The sequence below is a fragment of the Ostrea edulis genome, chromosome 2 (assembly GCF_947568905.1).
Source record: "Ostrea edulis chromosome 2, xbOstEdul1.1, whole genome shotgun sequence".
NCBI lineage: Eukaryota > Metazoa > Mollusca > Bivalvia > Ostreida > Ostreidae > Ostrea > Ostrea edulis.
The window spans coordinates 101,401,697-101,422,129 of record NC_079165.1 but is presented as its reverse complement, the minus strand read 5'-3'; the positions used below and the strand labels follow the sequence as shown (position 1 = coordinate 101,422,129).

At 36.1% G+C, this 20,433-nt stretch overlaps 1 protein-coding gene and 2 long non-coding RNA genes across 3 annotated transcripts; 1 reads left to right on the top strand and 2 right to left on the bottom strand.

Annotated features, from left to right (window-relative positions):
• Positions 1-617: 617 nt before the first annotated feature.
• LOC125682268 (uncharacterized) lies at positions 618-19,800 on the bottom strand. Its single transcript, XM_056155762.1, has 3 exons — positions 19,623-19,800; positions 13,169-13,303; positions 618-1,052 (listed from the first exon to the last, which is right to left on the bottom strand). The coding sequence occupies exons 1-3, from the start codon at positions 19,692-19,694 to the stop codon at positions 843-845; spliced, it is 417 nt and encodes a 138-aa protein (XP_056011737.1). The 5' UTR covers positions 19,695-19,800; the 3' UTR covers positions 618-842.
• On the top strand, positions 14,848-16,713 carry LOC130052023 (uncharacterized). Its single transcript, XR_008800336.1, has 2 exons — positions 14,848-15,379; positions 16,105-16,713. It is a non-coding gene; the product is annotated as an uncharacterized LOC130052023 (long non-coding RNA).
• LOC125654917 (uncharacterized) lies at positions 16,070-19,304 on the bottom strand. Its single transcript, XR_008800337.1, has 2 exons — positions 18,989-19,304; positions 16,070-16,463 (listed from the first exon to the last, which is right to left on the bottom strand). It is a non-coding gene; the product is annotated as an uncharacterized LOC125654917 (long non-coding RNA).
• Positions 19,801-20,433: the final 633 nt, after the last annotated feature.

Genomic DNA, 20,433 nt, shown 5'->3' with positions numbered 1-20,433 from the left:
AGAATTTGATTCATGAGTCCACAAATGTTTGGATCAAAATTTAATTACATGTATATATCCATGGTAAAAAAAAAAGAAGCAGAAGAAATAAGTAAAACCAAGCATGTCAAAGGTAAAACAATAATTTTTTAAATAATAGATAAATGTAATCTAATAATTTTTTTTTTTTATTAAAGTCGACCTTTGGTGTGACCTTAGTTTATATTCAGACTTTTCTAAAGTTTTGCAAACTTATCAGACATTTTGTTGAAAGCTTTTTAAATCTATATAGGCACAAAAGTTGAAATATTTTATCTGGTAAAAGCAAATTTTATAAGATTTGTTAGGTGGTCTGGTGACGTTCACATTGTCTGCACGACTACAGGAATAATTTTTTAAGAAATGGATGTAATGACAATTTAGTAACAGTGGCGGATGTGTGTGTGTGGGGGGGGGGGGGGGGGGGGGGGCACACCCAGCGAGCAACCCCAACCCCCCATAAATTTTCAAATTTAAGGTAAATCGCGGTATCTTGTTTCGGAAAATGTATTAAATGATAAAAGAAGCAATAATTTCTTCCACTCCTGGAGAAATTAATGACAAAATCCTTTGATTTCTTGAATTACTTTATTGGGAGAACCTATAATTTTTTCCAAACAACCCTTAAAATTTGGGTCATATTATTAATTTCACCTTTAATATTAAAATGATAGAAAATAGTACAAATGACTTATAGGAGAAACATTTCAAGCCCCATAAAATCCAGGAGCTTCTGGGGGCTTCGCCCCCTGGACACACTGCCTCATAAATTGGCGCCCCCGTAGCCACAATTCCTGGATCCGCAGCGGAGTAATCTCTAAAAGTCATGTAATAATAGTTTCCTGACACACTGGAAGACCACGAGAATTTTTTTGAAAGTTCCGGGTGCGAACGTCTCTGTCATCATGAGGAAGATGAAGACGGGAGTTTTGTTCCGCCAGATAAACAATCAGTGAAACTGGGGATACCATTCCCTCTTTCACTAGCATCCAGAAATACTTCTGTCGGTTGTGACACACCCCTCTTTCGAGGTCCTTAGGAAGAAAAACAAACTATTATTTATATGGTGCGAATCTGACTTCTTGCCGTAAGTATTGCATAAAACGTTTAATTTGTCATTTATATTGATGGAGTCGGTCTCTTATCATGTCTGTCTGTATTTGCTATAATGTAACTTTTAAAAACGACGCTAAACTGCTTGAACTCGCTATGGCCTAGTTCGATCATCAACTATAGTAACTAGGGAATGAACCCAAGTACGATCGAACTGCCTTTGGTCGAGAAGGGATGTCACTGCGCATGTCTGGTCTACCACACAGCAAACTATGCTTGCAGAATGGTTGAACTTTAGTAACCAGACATGCGCTCTGAAGTTCCGGAAGCAAGCAATGCATGCGTAAGTTTCGGAAATCAACTAACATTTATTGCTGGGTCCGGCTGAAGCTGAAAGCAAATTTCCAGACATGGATTATGAAGGACATCTTGGCAAAGCTAAGTGTCCAATTCGCTTACTCTCATCTCGTGAGAGTAAGCGAATCGGACACTTGGCTTGTGAAGATGTATGAGGGACTGCTCTGATATTCCATGAAGGCGTCAGTCCAAATATACAGATTAGATCCCTATTCTCAATGGTCATAAGCGCTGAGCATTAAATTTGCAACCCTTCACCGGTAATAGTGACATCTCCATATGAGTGAAAGATTCTCGAGGGACGTTAAACAATATACAATCAATTGATTAAAGTTTGCGAGCAATACCACTCCATTGATGCGCGCATCAAACCAATTATTGTGTGCATGGACACGATTGAGCTGAAAATTTTATTTTTCCATTTTCATTGTTTACAATGCTCAACTAAAGTATTTCTAATGATCAATCAAAATTCGAATATCAATTTTTGAATTACAAGTGAGATACAGCACTCACAATTCATTAATATGTCAAACAAGGGTCATGCCATGTATGGAAAGCCAAAGGGTTCAATATTCTATCTTTGTAATTATGTATTTGTTGTTCCTAAATGCGCCATGGGTTCAATGTAAATAGAAAAATGTTAATCGATATCTTGACATTTGTAGTGCATAATGGTATATTCGTCATTTGAATTGCGTAAGATGTAAATGGAATATATGTTTGTGTAGATGCGTAACACGTGAATGCATTATTTATTCAATGTAAATTTGAAATTGGATCTTAAGTCTATGCGAGTTGTAAATGTGTTTTGGTAATCCGTCCGATGTTAGTTCGACATTCGCATTTGCACAATTCAACATTTGTAAATTGTTCTACTATTATGACGACAGAGGGCGCGCGCTACATCGTATCTTTTGGGAAACAGACTATAGAATCATATAGGAGGACCAGTTAACACTCGGGACTTCTTGGGTGTCTAGCACACTCAACATTAACCGGTTGGCATTAAAAGTCGTTGAAAATGTGCTGCTGAAGTAGTTTGATCAGAGACTTGATGTAGAACATTGTTGTAAGCATCAATATAGATCACAGGCACCTGAAGTATGGATATTACTACCCCCCCCCCTTTTTTTCATAATTTTTTTTTTGGTGGCAATAATTTCTCTGAAATGTATGAATTCCCAGTCTATCTCATCCCTCTTTCGATTCATGTAATCGTTTCACGCTTTTTGTAAGCTTTAAAGATTGGCCTTCTACCGGTATAATAAAATACACAAGGTAAGAAACAAAAATTTGTAAACAAACAGGGGGTCCCCGTTTCCGGGCACATTTTCCAAGTAATTACAGCGTTACCTAAGGAATTTTGACGAGCGGCAGGTCGGGGAGATATCATACTACAAGTCTCTTCAACTCAAAACCCATCTCATCTCTTTTATTTGACACAATCTTGCGTGCATTGATCGGACAGGGCTTTATCTCTTCCACTGGCAGCCAAAAAGGAGGTCACAGAGTACGAATTTGTTGTACGCGCCGTGTGATTGGTTCGCAAAGACATTGCTTAGTCTCGGGATCATCCGAAGGGTCTCGGGATTATTCGCGGACCAATCACACGACACGTTATAAATTCGTACTCTGTGACCTTTTTGGCTGCCAGTGGAAGAGATAAAGCCCTGTCCGATCAATGCACGCAAGATTGTGTCAAATAAAAGAGATGAGATGGGTTTTGAGTTGAAGAGACTTGTAGTATGATATCTCCCCGACCTGCCGCTCGTCAAAATTCCTTAGGTAACGCTGTAATTACTTGGAAAATGTGCCCGGAAACGGGGACCCCCTGTTTGTTTACAAATTTTTGTTTCTTACCTTGTGTATTTTATTATACCGGTAGAAGGCCAATCTTTAAAGCTTACAAAAAGCGTGAAACGATTACATGAATCGAAAGAGGGATGAGATAGACTGGGAATTCATACATTTCAGAGAAATTATTGCCACCCAAAAAAAAAATTATGAAAAAGGGGGGGGGGTAGTAATATCCATACTTCAGGTGCCTGTGATATAGATGACTGGACTGATTTTTTCCATGAGTTTACTTTAAACAAACAGTGTATGCCATTTAGTAACCATATACCACCAGGGACGTTACATTTATTTGTGCGAGACCAAGAACTCTTGTACATATGTCACAGGATGAAATAATTCTTATTTAACATACTAATATAATTTCATTACGTTACTCATTTCATCGTAAGTCGTTTCATTTCATTCATATTCATGGGGATGAACGCTGATTGGTAGAGAGAGAAGTGTGAAAGGTCAGTATGGTTTGTGTGTAGTTGTGAGTATCTTGTGAGTTGTTTTACTTGTTTGGTGCTATATAAGCAAGATTCGCGCCAATTCCAGAAACTAACCCAGCAACACCCCATACCCGGACTGAGTGACTTATTATTCACGTATTGTCATATCAAACCAACAAAAAAGTTTCTACGTCGTTTGGGGGGGGGGGGGGGTTGTTATTATGTCTATCTTTGCAAAAAAAGTGGAGGGAGGGCTCCCCCCGGTTCCGACACCTATGGGTTTTAAATTTGTAAACAAAGTGAATCAGTTATCATTTACCAGTTGTTTTCATTAAATGACAGCCAACCTTGAATGTAACATATTTAAAGCTTTTATGTAATAGACCAGTCGGGCTATTTTTCCATAATTTTTAATAGGCCAGGCCATAAAACCAGTAGCCTGACATGGCCTAGATTTGAATTTTACATTATTTCCACAAGCACTTGTTTCGTATCTGATCACCCCCTTCTTTTTCTCTCCACAAGATGGCTAACTCAATTTCAGACACCCTAATTTCAAAACTCCTATATTTTTGTTAAAAATGTATCATTAATCAACATTACCGGGGGTATTGTGATATAGTTTAATTTGAGATACTTTTCTCTTGTCCAAAAAATTGTTCCAGTTGTCCTGTCAAGCCTCTTTATTGTAAACCACTCATTTTGTCTGTTAAAAGCAGAGAAAGAAACTTTATCTTTTTAGATCACCTGAACCGAAGGTTCAAGTGAGCTATTCTGATCACATTTTGTCCGACGTCCGTCTGTCTGTCCGTCTGTATGTCCGTAAACTTTTCACATTTTCGACTTCTTCTCCAGAACCACTGGGCCAATTTCAACCTAACTTGGCCAAAAGCATCCTTGGGTGAAGGGCTTTCAAGTTTGTTCAAATGAAGGGCCATGTCCCTTTCAAAGGGGAGATAATCACAAAAATGTAAAAATAGGGTGGGGTCATTTAAAAATCTTTTTCTCAAGAACCACTGGGCCAGAAGAGCTGAAATTTACCTGAAAGCTTCCTGACATATTTCAGATTCAAGTTTGTTCAAATCATGGCCCCCGGTGCTAGGATGGGGCCACAAGGGGGATCAAAGTTTTACACACAAATATATAGGGAAAAACTTTAAAAATCTTCTTCTCAAGAACCACTAAGCCAGAAAAGCTGAGATTTACATGAAAGCTTCCTGACATAATGCAGATTCAAGTTTGTTCAAATCATGGGCCCCGGGGGTTGCATGGGGCCACAATAGGGGATCAAAGTTTTACATACAAATATATAGGAAAAATCTTCTTCTCAAGAACCACTAAGCCAGAAAAGCTGATTTTTACATGAAAACTTTCTGACATAGTGCAGATTCAAGTTTTTTTCAAATCATGGCCCCCGGGGATAAGATGGGGCCCCAAGGGGGGGGGGTCAAAGTTTTACACACAAATATATAGGGAAAAACTTTAAAAATCTTCTTCTCAAGAACCACTAAGCCAGAAAAGCTGAGATTTACATGAAAGCTTCCTGACATAATGCAGATTCAAGTTTGTTCAAATCATGGGCCCCGGGGGTTGGATGGGGCCACAATAGGGGATCAAAGTTTTACATACAAATATATAGGAAAAATCTTTAAAAATCTTCTTAAGAACCACTGAGCCAGAAAAGCTGAGATTTATATGAAAGCATCCTGATATGGTGCAGATTATAAATTGTTAACATCATGGCCCCCGGGGGTCGGATGGGGTCACAATAGGGGGTCAAAGTTTTACATACAAATTTATAGGAAAAATCTTTAAAAATCTTCTTCTCAAGAACCACTGAGCCAGAAAAGCTGAGATTTATATGAAAGCTTTCTGATATAGTACAGATTCTAAATTGTTAAAATCATGGCCCCTGGGGGTCGGATGGGGCCACAATAGGGGTTCAAAATGTTACATACAAATATATAGGAAAAATCTTCTTCCAAAGAACCACTGAGCCAGAAAAGCTGAGATTTATATGAAAGCTTCCTGATATAGTACAGATTCTAAATTGTTAAAATCATGGCCCCCGGGGATCGGATGGGGCCACAATAGGGGGTCAAAGGTTTTTTTTTTTTTTTTTTTTTTCGTTTTTAGCTCACCTGAACCGAAGGTTCAAGTGAGCTATTCTGATCACATTTTGTCCGGCGTACGTCTGTCTGTCCGTCTGTCTGTAAACTTTTCACATTTTCGACTTCTTCTCCAGAACCACTGGGCCAATTTCAACTTAACTTGGCCAAAAGCATCCTTGGGTGAAGGGCTTTCAAGTTTGTTCAAATGAAGAGCCATGTCCCTTTCAAAGGGGAGATAATCATAAAAATGCAAAAATAGGGTGGGGTCATTTAAAAATCTTCTTCTCAAGAACCACTGGGCCAGAAGAGCTGAAATTTACCTGAAAGCTTCCTGACATATTGCAGATTCAAGTTTGTTCAAATCATGGCCCCCGGTGGTAGGATGGGGCCACAAGGGGGGATCAAAGTGTTACATACAAATATATAGGGAAAAACTTTAAAAATCTTCTTCTCAAGAACCACTAAGCCAGAAAAGCTGAGATTTACATGAAAGCTTCCTGACATGATGCAGATTCAAGTTTGTTCAAATCATGGGCCCCGGGGGTTGGATGGGGCCTCAATAGGGGATCAAAGTTTTACATACAAATATATAGGAAAAATCTTTAAAACTCTTCTTCTCAAGAACCACTGAGTCAGAAAAGCTGATTTTTACATGAAAACTTCCTGACATAGTGCAGATTCAAATTTGTTCAAATCATGGCCCCCGGGGATAGGATGGGGCCCCAAGGGGGGATCAAAGTTTTGCACACAAATATATAGGGAAAAACTTTAAAAATCCACTAAGCCAAAAAAGCTGAGATTTACATGAAAGCTTCCTGACATAATGGCCCCCTGGGGTTGGATGGGGCCACAATAGGGGATCAAAGTTTTACATACAAATATATAGGGAAAATCTTTAAAAATCTTCTTCTCAAGAACCACTGAGCCAGAAAAGCTGAGATTTATATGAAAGCTTCCTGATATAGTGCAGATTATAAATTGTTAAAATCATGGCCCCCGGGGGTCGGATGGGGCCACAATAGGGGGTGAAAGTTTTACATACAAATATATAGGAAATTTTTTTAAAAATCTTCTTCCCAAGAACCACTGAGCCAGAAAAGCTGAGATTTATATGAAAGCTTTATGATATAGTACAGATTCTAAATTGTTAAAATCATGGCCCCCGGGGATCGGATGGGGCCACAATAGGGGGTCAAAGTTTTTAGCTCACCAGAACCGAAGGTTCAAGTGAGCTATTCTGATCACATTTTGTCCGGTGTCCATCTGTCTGTCTGTCTGTTAACTTTTCACATTTTCGACTTCTTCTCCAGAACCACTGGGCCAATTTCAACCTAACTTGGCCAAAAGCATCCTTGGGTGAAGGGCTTTCAAGTTTGTTCAAATGAAGGGCCATGTCCCTTTCAAAGGGGAGATAATCACAAAAATGCAAAAATAGGGTGGGGTCATTTAAAAATCTTCTTCTCAAGAACCACTAAGCCAGAAAAGCTGAGATTTACATGAAAGCTTTCTGACATAATGCAGATTCAAGTTTGTTCAAATCATGGGCCCCGGGGGTTGGATGGGGCCACAATAGGGGATCAAAGTTTTACATACAAATATATAGGAAAACTCTTCTTCTCAAGAACCACTGAGCCAGAAAAGCTGATTTTTACATGAAAGCTTTCTGACATAGTGTAGATTCAAGTTTGCAAAAACCATGGCCTCCAGGGGTAGGTTTGGGGCCATAATAGGGACTACGGTTTTACATGCAAATAGATATGGAAAATCTTCTGATATGGACCAAGGTGACTCAGGTGAGCGATGTGGCCCATGGGCCTCTTGTTATTTCATAGTCTAGCTGTTAGAGGTTATTTATAAACCTTGTTGGCCACATATAGAGTCCTTGTACATGTATGTAAATATACGCTTCCTAGACTCTAAATATTTAGAGGATGTATAAGTATTCTTACACTTCATTTTTTACTCAAAGCAAACACGAGAATAGAGGGGAAACAACTGAAAATCCCATGATACAGTTACCATTTTTAGTGTAACAATTGCCCTGTTAGGGAATTGTGTCCAATCTTTTAAACAGTCGTAGTGATGAACCATCGGAATATTTTTTCATGATTGATTATCATTATAATCGGACGCACTATAATTGATTAATAATCGATTTAATTTCAAGTATTAAATTTGTTTATTATTGAATGAAGAATGAATTGGTAAAGAATTTGGGGCGATTTCTGAAATGCATTTTTGATGTATTTTTTATCATTGGATTCATTTATCAAATTAATACTTATGAATTAGTTACATTGACAGAAAATAAATCAAAATATCTTCCTTGCACAAAATAAAATAATTTACCTCGGACTTCGAAAGGTCGGGCAAATAATAGCTCCGAGGGAATGTCACATAAACTGGTCCTCCAATATGATTCTATAGTCTGTTTCCCCAAAAGATTCGATGTAGCGCGCGCCCTCTGTCGTCATAATGGTAAAACAATGAACAAAATTCGAATGTCGAACTATCATCGGACGGATTACCAATTTTTTTTTACTGTAACTCGCAGCTGAAATACGGATGACGAAGATCTAATTTCAAATTTACATTGAATAAATAATGCATTCACTTGTTACACATCTACACAGACATTACATTCCTTTACATCTTACGCCATTCAAATAACGAATATACCGTTATGTACTACAAATGTCAAGATAACGATTAACATTTTTCTATTTTACATTGAAGCAATGGCGCATTTAGTAACAACAAATACATAATTACAAAGATAGAATATTGAACTCTTTGGCTCTCCATAGCCATGTATGTTTGTTTACATGTAGATAGCTTAATTAATAGAAAATAGCATGTTTAAAGCAAAGTGAGATCAGTTCAGAATTAACTTGTAAATTAAAAAATCTGCTTTAAACGAACTTAATTACCTATGTAAACAAAAACATGGCACGAGCCTTGTTAACATAACAAAGAGTCTCCCGTGTACCTCGACAACTAACATTCAAATGTTTGCTGGTCATTAGCAATGCCTTAGTTAAATATCCTAATAATTAAAAATGGAAAAATAGAATTTTAAAATTTTCAGCTCAAATTGTGTCCATGCTCCTTAATTATTGCGCGCAAAAATCCATTTATTATTATTATACAAGTGACTCGATAACTTGAAGTTCAAGGGACCTTGATAAAACTTCGAGAGATCGAAATTCGGAAATTGAAGGTCCGTCGGTATGGTTCAGATTTTACAGTAACCGGAAATGTATACCAACAAGATCATATGATATCGATTTGACATGTTTTCCTTCATATTCGTCAGGTACTTTGATATCAAAATAAAAAACCTTATTTTCCATTATAAAAACATTTCAAAGTTTATACACTGTATATTGATTTACAAAACCAAGTTCAGATGACGCTTTACTATAATCGCAAACTAAACAGGGCACAATGTCGCTTTACCCAAAGCAAAAATTCTAACAAATGAGTAAAACGATGTTTTAGAGTAACTTTACACAAAGAACAAACTCGAGAAATTTAACAGTCTGTAGATCTCTAAATTATGGTACTGACTAAAACCCGGTCTCGGTTCCAGTCTTCGGTCTCGGTCCCGTGACTAAAACCCGGTCTTCGGTCCCGATCCCAGATATTTTTATTCGATAAAAACAGAATATATCAGGATATTTGAGCCCCATTTCTCAATAACTAGGTATGACATCTCATGCCTGCATTCTGATAATAAATTGATCATATTATTTTCTTCTTTCGTAAAATAATATGTGAAAACTCCGGGACCGGTGGGACCGAGAAATAAAAACAATGCTAAAAGCCGGTCCCGGTCTCGACATTTTTCCTCAATAGTCGCTTTAATCTACCTTTTCATGAAAAAAGATAAGGACGTGATACTCAATGGCATCCCTTTGTATACATATATTTCTGATTTATTGTGTGTGGTTTTTTTTTTTTATTCCAATATTCTTTATATTTATGTCAGAATCGAACTCAACTACATGTACGTGACATTTTGTCCCAAATGATCGCTTTACACTACCTTTTCATAAGAAGATAAGGATGTAGAAGGAAAATAATATATATGTACTTATCCTGGTGTATTTGTTTGTAATTTACAGTTAGTTTATTTGTTCATTTATTTATTTCTTCTATTCCAGTCAAAATCAGTTTTCAAAGATTCATGTTTTGTATTCCGAACCCGATCTCTTTATATGGGTATATAACCAATGAATATTTCTTCCTTTCTTATTTGATACTTAGTTTTCTTTTTCCAGTTGTGGTTCTTTTAGATACAATGCTTTAAAAAAATCCACCTAATAATATATTTATAGTATCTATAAAAGTGTGTCATACATAGAGCACATGTATGCTCACCAAAAATGTCAGATTCTGTATACTTATACAGAAGATACCCTCTGACTTTAGATGATCTTCAAATAATCTATGGTATGTTTTTACTGTAATATTATGTGGTAACTACATGTATATTTATTGTGAATAGTTATATACGTATAAGTACAAACATATATGTATTAATTATGCTGCACAAAAACTGTTTGTTTCCTATTTTCAAAATATCTTATATTTCAAACTGCATAAATTTGACATAAACAATGAAATCTACATTTATAAATATGCAAGACATACATGTAAATTCATTTAAGAAATAAATTTCAGTTTTGCCTACTTCTAGCGCTTCAAGAAAAGTATGCCTGCCTGAAGCATTTTATACCCTCGTGTATTTTTACTAACCATTCAAAAGTTGTGGCTAAGGTTAAAGATTTTCAAAAGTAGGTCAAATATGAAAGATGAAGAACTGCATGTAAAGAAAGGTCTTGTCACAAGGAGTACACATGTGAAATATGAAAACCCTATCAACATGCATTCAAAAGTTTTGCCGAAGGTTCACGTTTTTACTGACAAACAGACGGATGGACCCAAAACTATATAAATGCGCCCCGAATATCCGATTACGGGGATATAACATTTGCTTTTCAAAAGCATCATTCTTGTATTCAGAATCTTTCTGGAAAGGGGCGGGGGAGGGGGTTGTTGACAAGAGTGCACATTAATTTTGTTTCGCTATCAACAACAATTATTCATCATGTTTCAAAAATTATAATAAAATTTAATATTATTCTAATATTTACATAGAGGCTTTTCTTCCCTGATTAAAACAACTAATATAACATCATACTTTAACAAATTAATGCGATTCTCACGATACACTCGTAAATGAGAGAGAGAAAGAACAGTAACCCGCGTATACATATAACATGTACAGAGACCCGGTTCGGAATACACCAACACTGAATTTGAAAATTTTATCAATTTTTGACCTAAATGAAAAAAGAAGAAGAATTAAAATTGTAAAAACTACATCCAACAGTAAATTACAAACAAATACACCAGGAGAAGTACATATATATTATTTTTATGAAAATGTAATGTAAGGCGTTCAATTGGGAGAGAAAAAATCACGTAGTTGAGTTCAAATTTGAATAAAACACAAACATACAATAAATCAGAAACATACATGTGCATACAAAGGAATGTCATTGAATATAACACTCTTATCTTTTTTTAAATAAAAAAGTAGATTCAAGCGGCTATTTAGGAAAAATAAAAAATATCGAGACCGGGACCGGCTTTTAGCACTGTTTTTACTTCTCGGTCCCACCGGTCCCGGAGTTTTCACATATTTTACGAAAGACGACAATAATATTATCAATCAACTATCAGAATGCAGGCATGATATGTCATATCTAAATTAACGAGAAATTGGGGCTAAAATATTCTGATGTATTCTGTTTTTATCGAATAAAAAAATCTGGGACTGGGACCGAAGACCGGGTTTTAGTCACGGGACCGAGACCGAAGACCGGGACCGAGTTTTAGTCAGTACCCTAAATTATGTATAAAACTTACTCTCTCGTCAGTCAGCAAAACAAATTATAGATTTTATTCATAGTCGGATTATATATAATTTTAATCATCCCGACTCAAACCCCAGTGCAAGGTGTAAACTGACTAATTAGCGAATTATATACTCAAGTGTGTCACCTCCACAAAGGAGCACCAACGATGTTTCAACTAAGTAAATCACTTTGGAATGTTATTCAAGTTTATGCACTCTCCATCTACTGTATGTTGTTATATTTTAAAACTGTATTGTATGTAATTAAGTCCAATGAGCCGCGTGGCTCACGGAAATAAAGAAACAAACCTAATTACCCCTCCGGCATTCAACAAAATCCAGGTAAGGCCCCAGCGGAAATTATTACACGCTTGAGTAACGGTGGGTATACGCTACCACCACTTCGAGAGTGAAAAACGATGAAATTTGTTTTACGGGACCCAACTTCACTTCGAGAGATCGAACGTTCGAGAGATCGATAGTAAATTTGCTTTGTTATATAGAGAAAAATCGGGACCGTGATTTCACTTCGAGAGACCGAGAACTTCGAGAGATTGAAGTTCGAGCCATCGAGAGTCACCTGTATCTTCATAGAATTAATGTTAATTTGGCGATTCATACATTGGGGGTATATACTTTATACACACGGTGTACACATTTTTAAATACGCAATTTTCCCACCTAGGTGTCTTGTGAACATTCATTTTTCTAATGGAAAAACATCCATTCAGCTAAGGTACAAATTATTTCTTACAGAAGAGTAAAGAAAGTGGGCGGATTCGGCAGGAACCTGGGCGTACAATAGTAAAAACTTCATCGGTGATTTGTGAACAATTTTCAAATTATTATCATTATGACAGGGCTGTAACTTTGGAATTTACTGGGTGGAAATGCGAGAAGTTACAACGTTGTCATATTGTAACTTGCATTAACACCCACCCAGTACAATATGACAGTGCCTATATATCGGGAAATGTAATACAATGAAACAGCAAAGGGCAGGGCCGTAAATTACATGGAGGCGGAGGAGGCAGCTGCCTCCTCCAACTTTTGAGCCAAAAAAAATTAAAATTTAAAGTTCATTAGAATTTATGTTGTTTCCAATAACTAAGAACATGATACCTCCCTTAAAAAGCATTCCAAATCTTTCTTTTAGAATGAGTTAGTCAAGTAACATCTTAGAAGGCCCTAGAATCAAGGATTTTGCACGAAACGTGTTCAGTGTGCACAAAATGTGCTCAGCGTCTGGGGGCCGCCCAGGCCCCCAGCTAATTTCCTGCCTCCTCCAAATTGAAGGTTAATTTACGGCCCTGAGCAAAGGTTATTACTAGCAAAACTCGATGAATGTAAATATAATGTAATGTTGAGGAATGGTCGACTTGGTATGTACTGTATATTTTATTATTTACCGTATTGTCACCACGCAGCTGGAAGTTTTGTCTCTCTGTCTCTAATCCGGCTACAAAACTTTGATATTTGCCCGAAGATCGTGAGTAGTGGACGAGCAGTTCGAAATTTCTCTTAGTCAGAGAGAATATGATCTTCTGTAAAATCAACAAAACCTATATTTCGACAACTGGTAGACATCACAATAGAAGTTAATTACAACATATGATCAGTATTTCCAGATGTAGCGATTGACATACATGATGAACGTAAACTGTTTGGGCCAAATGCATTTCCATGACGTAATGATGAAATTGAAAACGATGATAAATGCAAACTTGTACAGTCAGACTAACTTTATGTATATATTTTACACAGGTATAAGACCCTTCAATAGCGGTCCTGGTTAGATGAATGTGAAATTGTTAAACTTTTTTCCATGCTATTTAAAATATGTATGGAAAAAATACCAATAAGGAAATTAACATCTTCCATTTCCAAGTAATATATACCTGCAGTGCTAGTCTATTGTAACAATTCTTTACATACGGACTAAGGCATGGCCACGGTCACGTGACCAGAATTTTGACATTGCAATCAAAGTTCATCTTGTAGATAAGACTATCGAATCTCATACCATTGTGTAATTACATCTTGAATACAATCTTTTTTTTTAAAACTAAGTGACATTGATTTCCTTATTGTACTTTAACATTTTAGTCCGTGCATGTTAACTTTATCTTCGATCAGTTACGTTTGTTGTTTCATCTCTAATTTGTTAATTCATGTACAGTATTTGGAATATAATCAGGGATAAACTTGTAACTGTTTTAGGGTATGTTTATTTGTAGTCTTATCCACCGACTAGATCTTTCGTTAAAACATCAAAATAGTGTGTTCTATTCATGTACCTTACATAATTGTTTTCGAGCTCTTTACACTAAAGAGCTGGAACGGATCGAACTATAATTAATATAGCCTCATATGCAGGTATATTACCAGTGGCGGATTCAAGGGGGGGGGGGGGGGATTTCAAATTTAAGGTAAATCGTGGTATCTTGTTTAGAAAAATGTACTAAACGATAAAAGAAGCAATAATTTCTTCCACTCCCGGAGAAATAAATGACAAAATCTTTTGATTTCTTTGAAATATTTTATTGGGAGAACTTAATTTTTCCCAAAAATCCTTATATTTCAAGCCCTATAAAATCTGTTAAATCCAGGAGCTTCCGGGGACTTCGCCCCCCTACACCCCCACCAGGGCTTTTCCCTGATAACATTTGGTAATACATTTTTATTTCAAAATTAAATGCTGGGTTTCGAGTACTGCGCACTTCTTCAGCCATTCTCTCACCAGAGGGCGCGTTACGCAGTGCGAGGAGCGCACGGAACTCTGGGTAGAGAATGATGGCGCATTACGCAGGCTTCATTAGTAAATTGTGGGAAGGGGGACCAGACTAGAGACATTACTCTCCGGACACATTTACCACATGTTGTCATACAAATTAAACAATTCCAATGATTTTATCATAATAATATGCTTGTTTGCTTTGATTGTGTATTGTTTATGTCCAAATCGAATTGTACGGCACCGCCACATGCACAATGTAGTGCGGGTTCTTCATCGTGCCAATGCTCATCGTGATATAGGACCTCTGTTTTGGGGGGACATTTTCCTACAGAGTCGTAGTTTTCACTTCAATGCTGGTTGCTTGTCTTAGGAGGAACGGTGAACACTACTTCTGACGTCTTTGGTTAAACGCAGCCCTGAATCCAGCTACGAAGTGAGCTCCCTTTAACCAGCGCGTCGGTTCATTAAAATGTGAAAATAATAGCCGTGTTTCGAGTTACTCCGGAACACCCGGGATTTTTCGTATTTAGCCACGCCGGTCACGTGATATGAGCAAAATGTTCCACATGGGTACTTCCGGTTAATTTTGTTTACACTGGTAACAAAATTGTTTTTGACAAAATATAGATTTTGCGGCACAAACTGTCGCAAATCAGATAAAGGATAGCAAGGGATATATATTTACTTGGGAAGATGTCAAAGTTTACCTTTTCCCAAACCCGGGAAAAGCGTTCACGCAGAGGAAACGATGGTGTCATTTGTGTAGAAAACCACGAGCAGCCGAAATTGAGTGCGATTATTACATTCCGTGAAAGCTGAACCAACAAAGAAACATCATTGTTCTAGCCAGTTTGCTTATATTAACTTTTAGGAAAACCAAGAGGTTTGTACTGACTCTTAAAATTATAATATAGACTGTGCAAAATCTTGTCAATCTTTAAGAATAGGTATACTTGTACCCTCATCCACATCTGAGCAGTGTATGTATTTTACAACGGTGTTCATATGACATTAAATAGAGAATTTCAATTATGAACTTATGGTTCAGGCTCATAAAAATTATGAAGCAATTTCACAAGGGAGTGAGAGGGGGGGGGGGGGGGGGGGGATATATATCTGCCAATGAAATAAAATATGAGAACACCAGATAATATATCCCTACGGATCTATACTAGAATTTGCATGATCATTTATTCAAGCTCCATACTGATGGTTCATTCACTGCAAAATTTTGAATTATATCAAAGAACATTGATCTTTTCTCCAACTTTTAATACCAATCAAGCACAGGCAATATGCTTCGCTTGGGGTCGAATTTACTATTAAAGAGTACTCTTTAATAGTAAATTCGAACACAAGTGATGCATATTGCCTGTGCAATCAAGGTACTTTACATGTACATCAGATATGTACATTTCCACTCAAACCACTTGTATACAAGAATGGAACCAGCTGAACATGAGCCAGGTTATATATTATATATTTGCTCTCCTACCCCTTTGATTCAGTACTGTGTAAGGAAATATACTATTGAGTATATATATTTTTTAAAAAGAATAACAAAGAACAACAATTTCCATTCATATTTTATTCAACATATATACACAGGTTGATAACAATGGCTGATCTGCATATAATGACTGCTAGTTATTGGCTGGTATGCAGTGAAAGGGAGCTAAAAAGGAGTAAAAAGTTCATATCAGCCAGGTGAGAATTAATTTCTTCTTTTTTGTGTGTTATACATATGTAATTCTTTTCTTTTGCTGCTTCAAATCTTGTGTATTTGAAAATTTTCAGTCTAATATTTGGCAATGTTATAGGTAGTGTGGTTTAAATAAACCAGTGTTAAGGAATATCCAGTAATGACATGACATCATGAGAGTTTGGCATACCGACATTCAGATGATTAATGATGAAACTGAAGACCTCAAGTGAAAGGCATGGAAAATTATCCTGTTCCCATTAACCTGAAAAAGAGGAGGGATGCCACAATATTGATAATAGACTTTTGTCAATTTGAGAAGCAAAGATGTAAAAAAAAAATAATAAAATAAATGAATAATGATGAAATTATAATTCATGTATTTGTTAAAAATACTGTTCACTGTACATACATGTATATTTTTTTAACTTATTTGGAAATACATGAAGTAATTCATATTAAAACTGAATGTATGAGTTTTCATGATTTTTATCAATAAAGCTTACCATATTTATTGTACATATATCTGATTTCCCCTATACATTCATGTAGTCATATGAGAGCTTGCTTGCATTCTGTATAAAGCCGAGTTAAACAACTTCAAAATCTACCCAACATGTTTTAAATGAAGAGAAAAGATTCTTCCTAATTTCTTTTTTTTTTCAATTTTGTTCATAAATTTATATTTAAGTCAATTCACCTTTTTCAAACTTTTGATGCATATGACGGATTTCCTCTGTATTGCTATATCTATCAGGCCCAGCACAATCTCTATATTTAGCTATATAGTTTTATAAAGCTATTTCAAACAGCTTCATTAAGCTAGTTTCGATTAAATTTCTTAAGTGCAATGACACATAACAATATACATGTACTTTGAACTAACCACAACACTATTCTAGGTATAGATCATATGTCATTTTAAGAATTTTCCTGAAAAGAGAATTTCTTTTGTATTGATAACTGTCCACTGCCTTATGTGTGTCGAAGCTTTGATAAGTATATGATGACTTTACAATGTTGAATCTGTAACAACTTAATAATCCTAAACATTTGACAATTTTGAATCAAAATTCTTCCTAAGGTACATAGTTTAAGAAGCTTTTTTTGTTTACAGTGTGTTGTTTCAAGTACAAGGATGAAATATTTTCACTTAGAAATTCAATATTTATGCTTTAAAAATATATTTGATAGAAGATTTGAAATAGTTATATCAAGCAATTTCAATTAGCTTTAAAAAGCTATATAGCTTGATTAGCATATTTATATAGCTAATTATACTAGAGATTGTGCTGGACCAGTCTATGAGCACATAATTGAAATTATGTTGCTGAAAGGAATAATATTACCTTAATCATGATCAGATATATATTTTGTTCAGTGATATAAATATGAGCAGTAATCACAAATACCTGCTGGATTGTGAAAAGTCAATAAAATGACTACAACAATAAATAGTCATGCTAAAAATTCTTCCAATTACATGAGTATATCATTAGAAGTCAAACTCCAAAGACTTAATTTGTAACACAAGTATTAGTTGATAAATAATTATTTTCAAATTCAATCTAATTAAAATTATATCTTTGATCCGCTCATGCAATCGCTACACAAAGGACTACACACCAGTTTCATAACAAGTGCAGTCTTTTCTTAGAGATCAGCTGAGCATAGTGAAAATTCAAGTAAATTAAAAGTCAAATCAATCTAATTAAAATTAGATCTTTGATCCGCTCATGCAATCGCTACACTTTGTGTAGCGATTGCATGAGCAGATCAAAGATCTAATTTTAATTAGATTGTTTCAAATTAGACAGCATATTGACTATACCCAAGTAGATAATTTTATCCTCACTCACATATGGCTATACCATTGCACTCAGAAACCCAGTCTAATTCAATCTAAACTAGCTTTAAATAATAAAGCCATTTCAAATACCTATAATATTATAGCTAATCTATTACTTTTCACTGTGTATTGTCATTATCTATATATTATATCAATAATTATCAGGTCCAGTCCAAAGACTATTTCTACCTATGTAGCTACTTATAGCTACCTAGGTATTTAAACCTACTCCAGGTAGCTATTTTTACCTACGTTTTCCTTTACTTGCATTTCGTGGCCAAACGCAGGAACGGCGCAACATGGTGTGTACCAAATTTCTTGATTCACTTGTACTGACAATGAATACCACAAAAATATTGGACAAAAAAATTATTACTTTCAAATTTGCATCAATAACTGCACCCACTTCCATTCTCTAGGAACTTAGGATCAAAGATACATGATAAGAAGTCTAGAATGTTTTACAAATCTTTATTAATTTTAAAGTTAACATTCATGCACTCTTACATTAAAAGTTTTTGAGTCGATTTTTCATGCAATTTCCTCTACATTGTCCACCCTCGTAAAGTATTTAAATTTACACTCCGAATTTTGTCATGCACATGCACAACATGATACATAAAACGACTGACCTGTTTAAAAGATGTGCCTTAATTATTATTTATTTATATCTTTAAAAACATGTAAAAGTAGCTACTTTAAGTAGCTTTAAATACCTAGGTAGCTATTAATAGCTACGTAGGTAGAAATAGTCTTTGGAAGGGACCTGGTTATATATGTTACATGTTTATGCCCATTTTGGCCCTGATTTGGTAACATAAATTCTATTTCACATAGGCCCTATAGACTGTACTGGACCTAATGCCTGCTTTATGAAGCAGTGCACATTGTGTTTTGTTTAATCATATATATATATAATGTCGTCATAATTTTCATTTTACCTGTTTGATAGGTTTCAGTGAGTCTAATACGTTCTTTTCCTTTACCCCTCCGGTTACTAGACAGCTGGGCCTTGTGTGAGTTACACGACATCGTCTTCTTCTGTTCTTGACGAAGTCTTTCGTTGTATTTCGTAGATCAATAGTAGCTTATCAAACGCTCATAAACAAATATGTACCGCATACACCCCAAACTATTAAATGTGTATTTCGATTTCATGATGATCGACAAAATTAAGCCTAGGCCTAATACACGAAGTGTCGACTGTTGGTTTACAAAGGTAAACCAACGATAAACCGGAAGTAACCATGTGGAACATTTTTGACGCGGCGTGACTAAACACAGAATAAACACTGTGTTCCGGAGTAACTCGAAACACGGCTATTCAGGGGTGTGATTCTTCCTCTTTTCAGAGGAAATCCTCAGATTGGCTCAATGTTTTGAAAAAATGTAACACTGGGTTTGATCTAAAGTGACAGAAAATGATATTTTTTCCTTGTAAGGCGAGATGTTTTCTTCCATTTTGATCATTTTCCACACGATTTCTGAGGAATATTCAGTCACATCCCTGAAAACACATATATATATCGTCCATTAAAAATAGACTTGCAAACAGTATAGCATTTAATTACTCACCTTAAGGTCTATAGAAGTAGGTTGCCTTATGAAAACTGGAAAACAGCAACATTTTCTAGAAAACCTACCCATTATTAGCGACACGCACAGCAGATTCGCCGGCCGCTAATTAGAGAGCATGCGCAGCAGTGGTTTTAGGACATTTGCACTGTCTCCTGATTGGCAAGGTTTACAAATCCTGTCTTCGATGCCCTGATTCATGGATTCATTGATCGCATATTGTTTAAAGATCCACACGAGAATTTTTTCCTCATATGGAGACGTCACCACTGCCGATGAAGGGCTGCAAAATTTAGGCATATGCTCGGCGCTTGTAAACGGCCTTTGGGCAGGGATGGATCTTTATCGTGCCACACCTCGGCTTTTGCTGTATCACCCGAAAGACCGCCCTATTTAGTTGCATCTTACGACAAGCAAGTGGTACTGAGGACCTATTCTAACCCAGATCCCCACGGGAAAAGAAACACTCAAAATTGCTATGTACATCATAAAGGCGTTGGAAGCGCGGGTATACCAAGGGGATTTGTAGTACACCCTGTCAATCCCACCATACTAAAACTCTAAAAAAGGGGACCCAATTCTTACCACAAAAGTTGTTATCAAACGTAGACTTCGTGGTCCCTTCTTTCATGTCAGCAAGGATCCCTGGTGGTAGATATGGATGTAGCGAGTCGTGGTCATAACAATAGTGATTTTACATATATGTGTGTGTCTTCCACAATCGGTTCCTACCCACTTACTACTAGTGTATGTGTTTTGCATACCAATCTGCAATGAGAAGACATCAAAAGGTTGTAAAGGTACAAAGAGA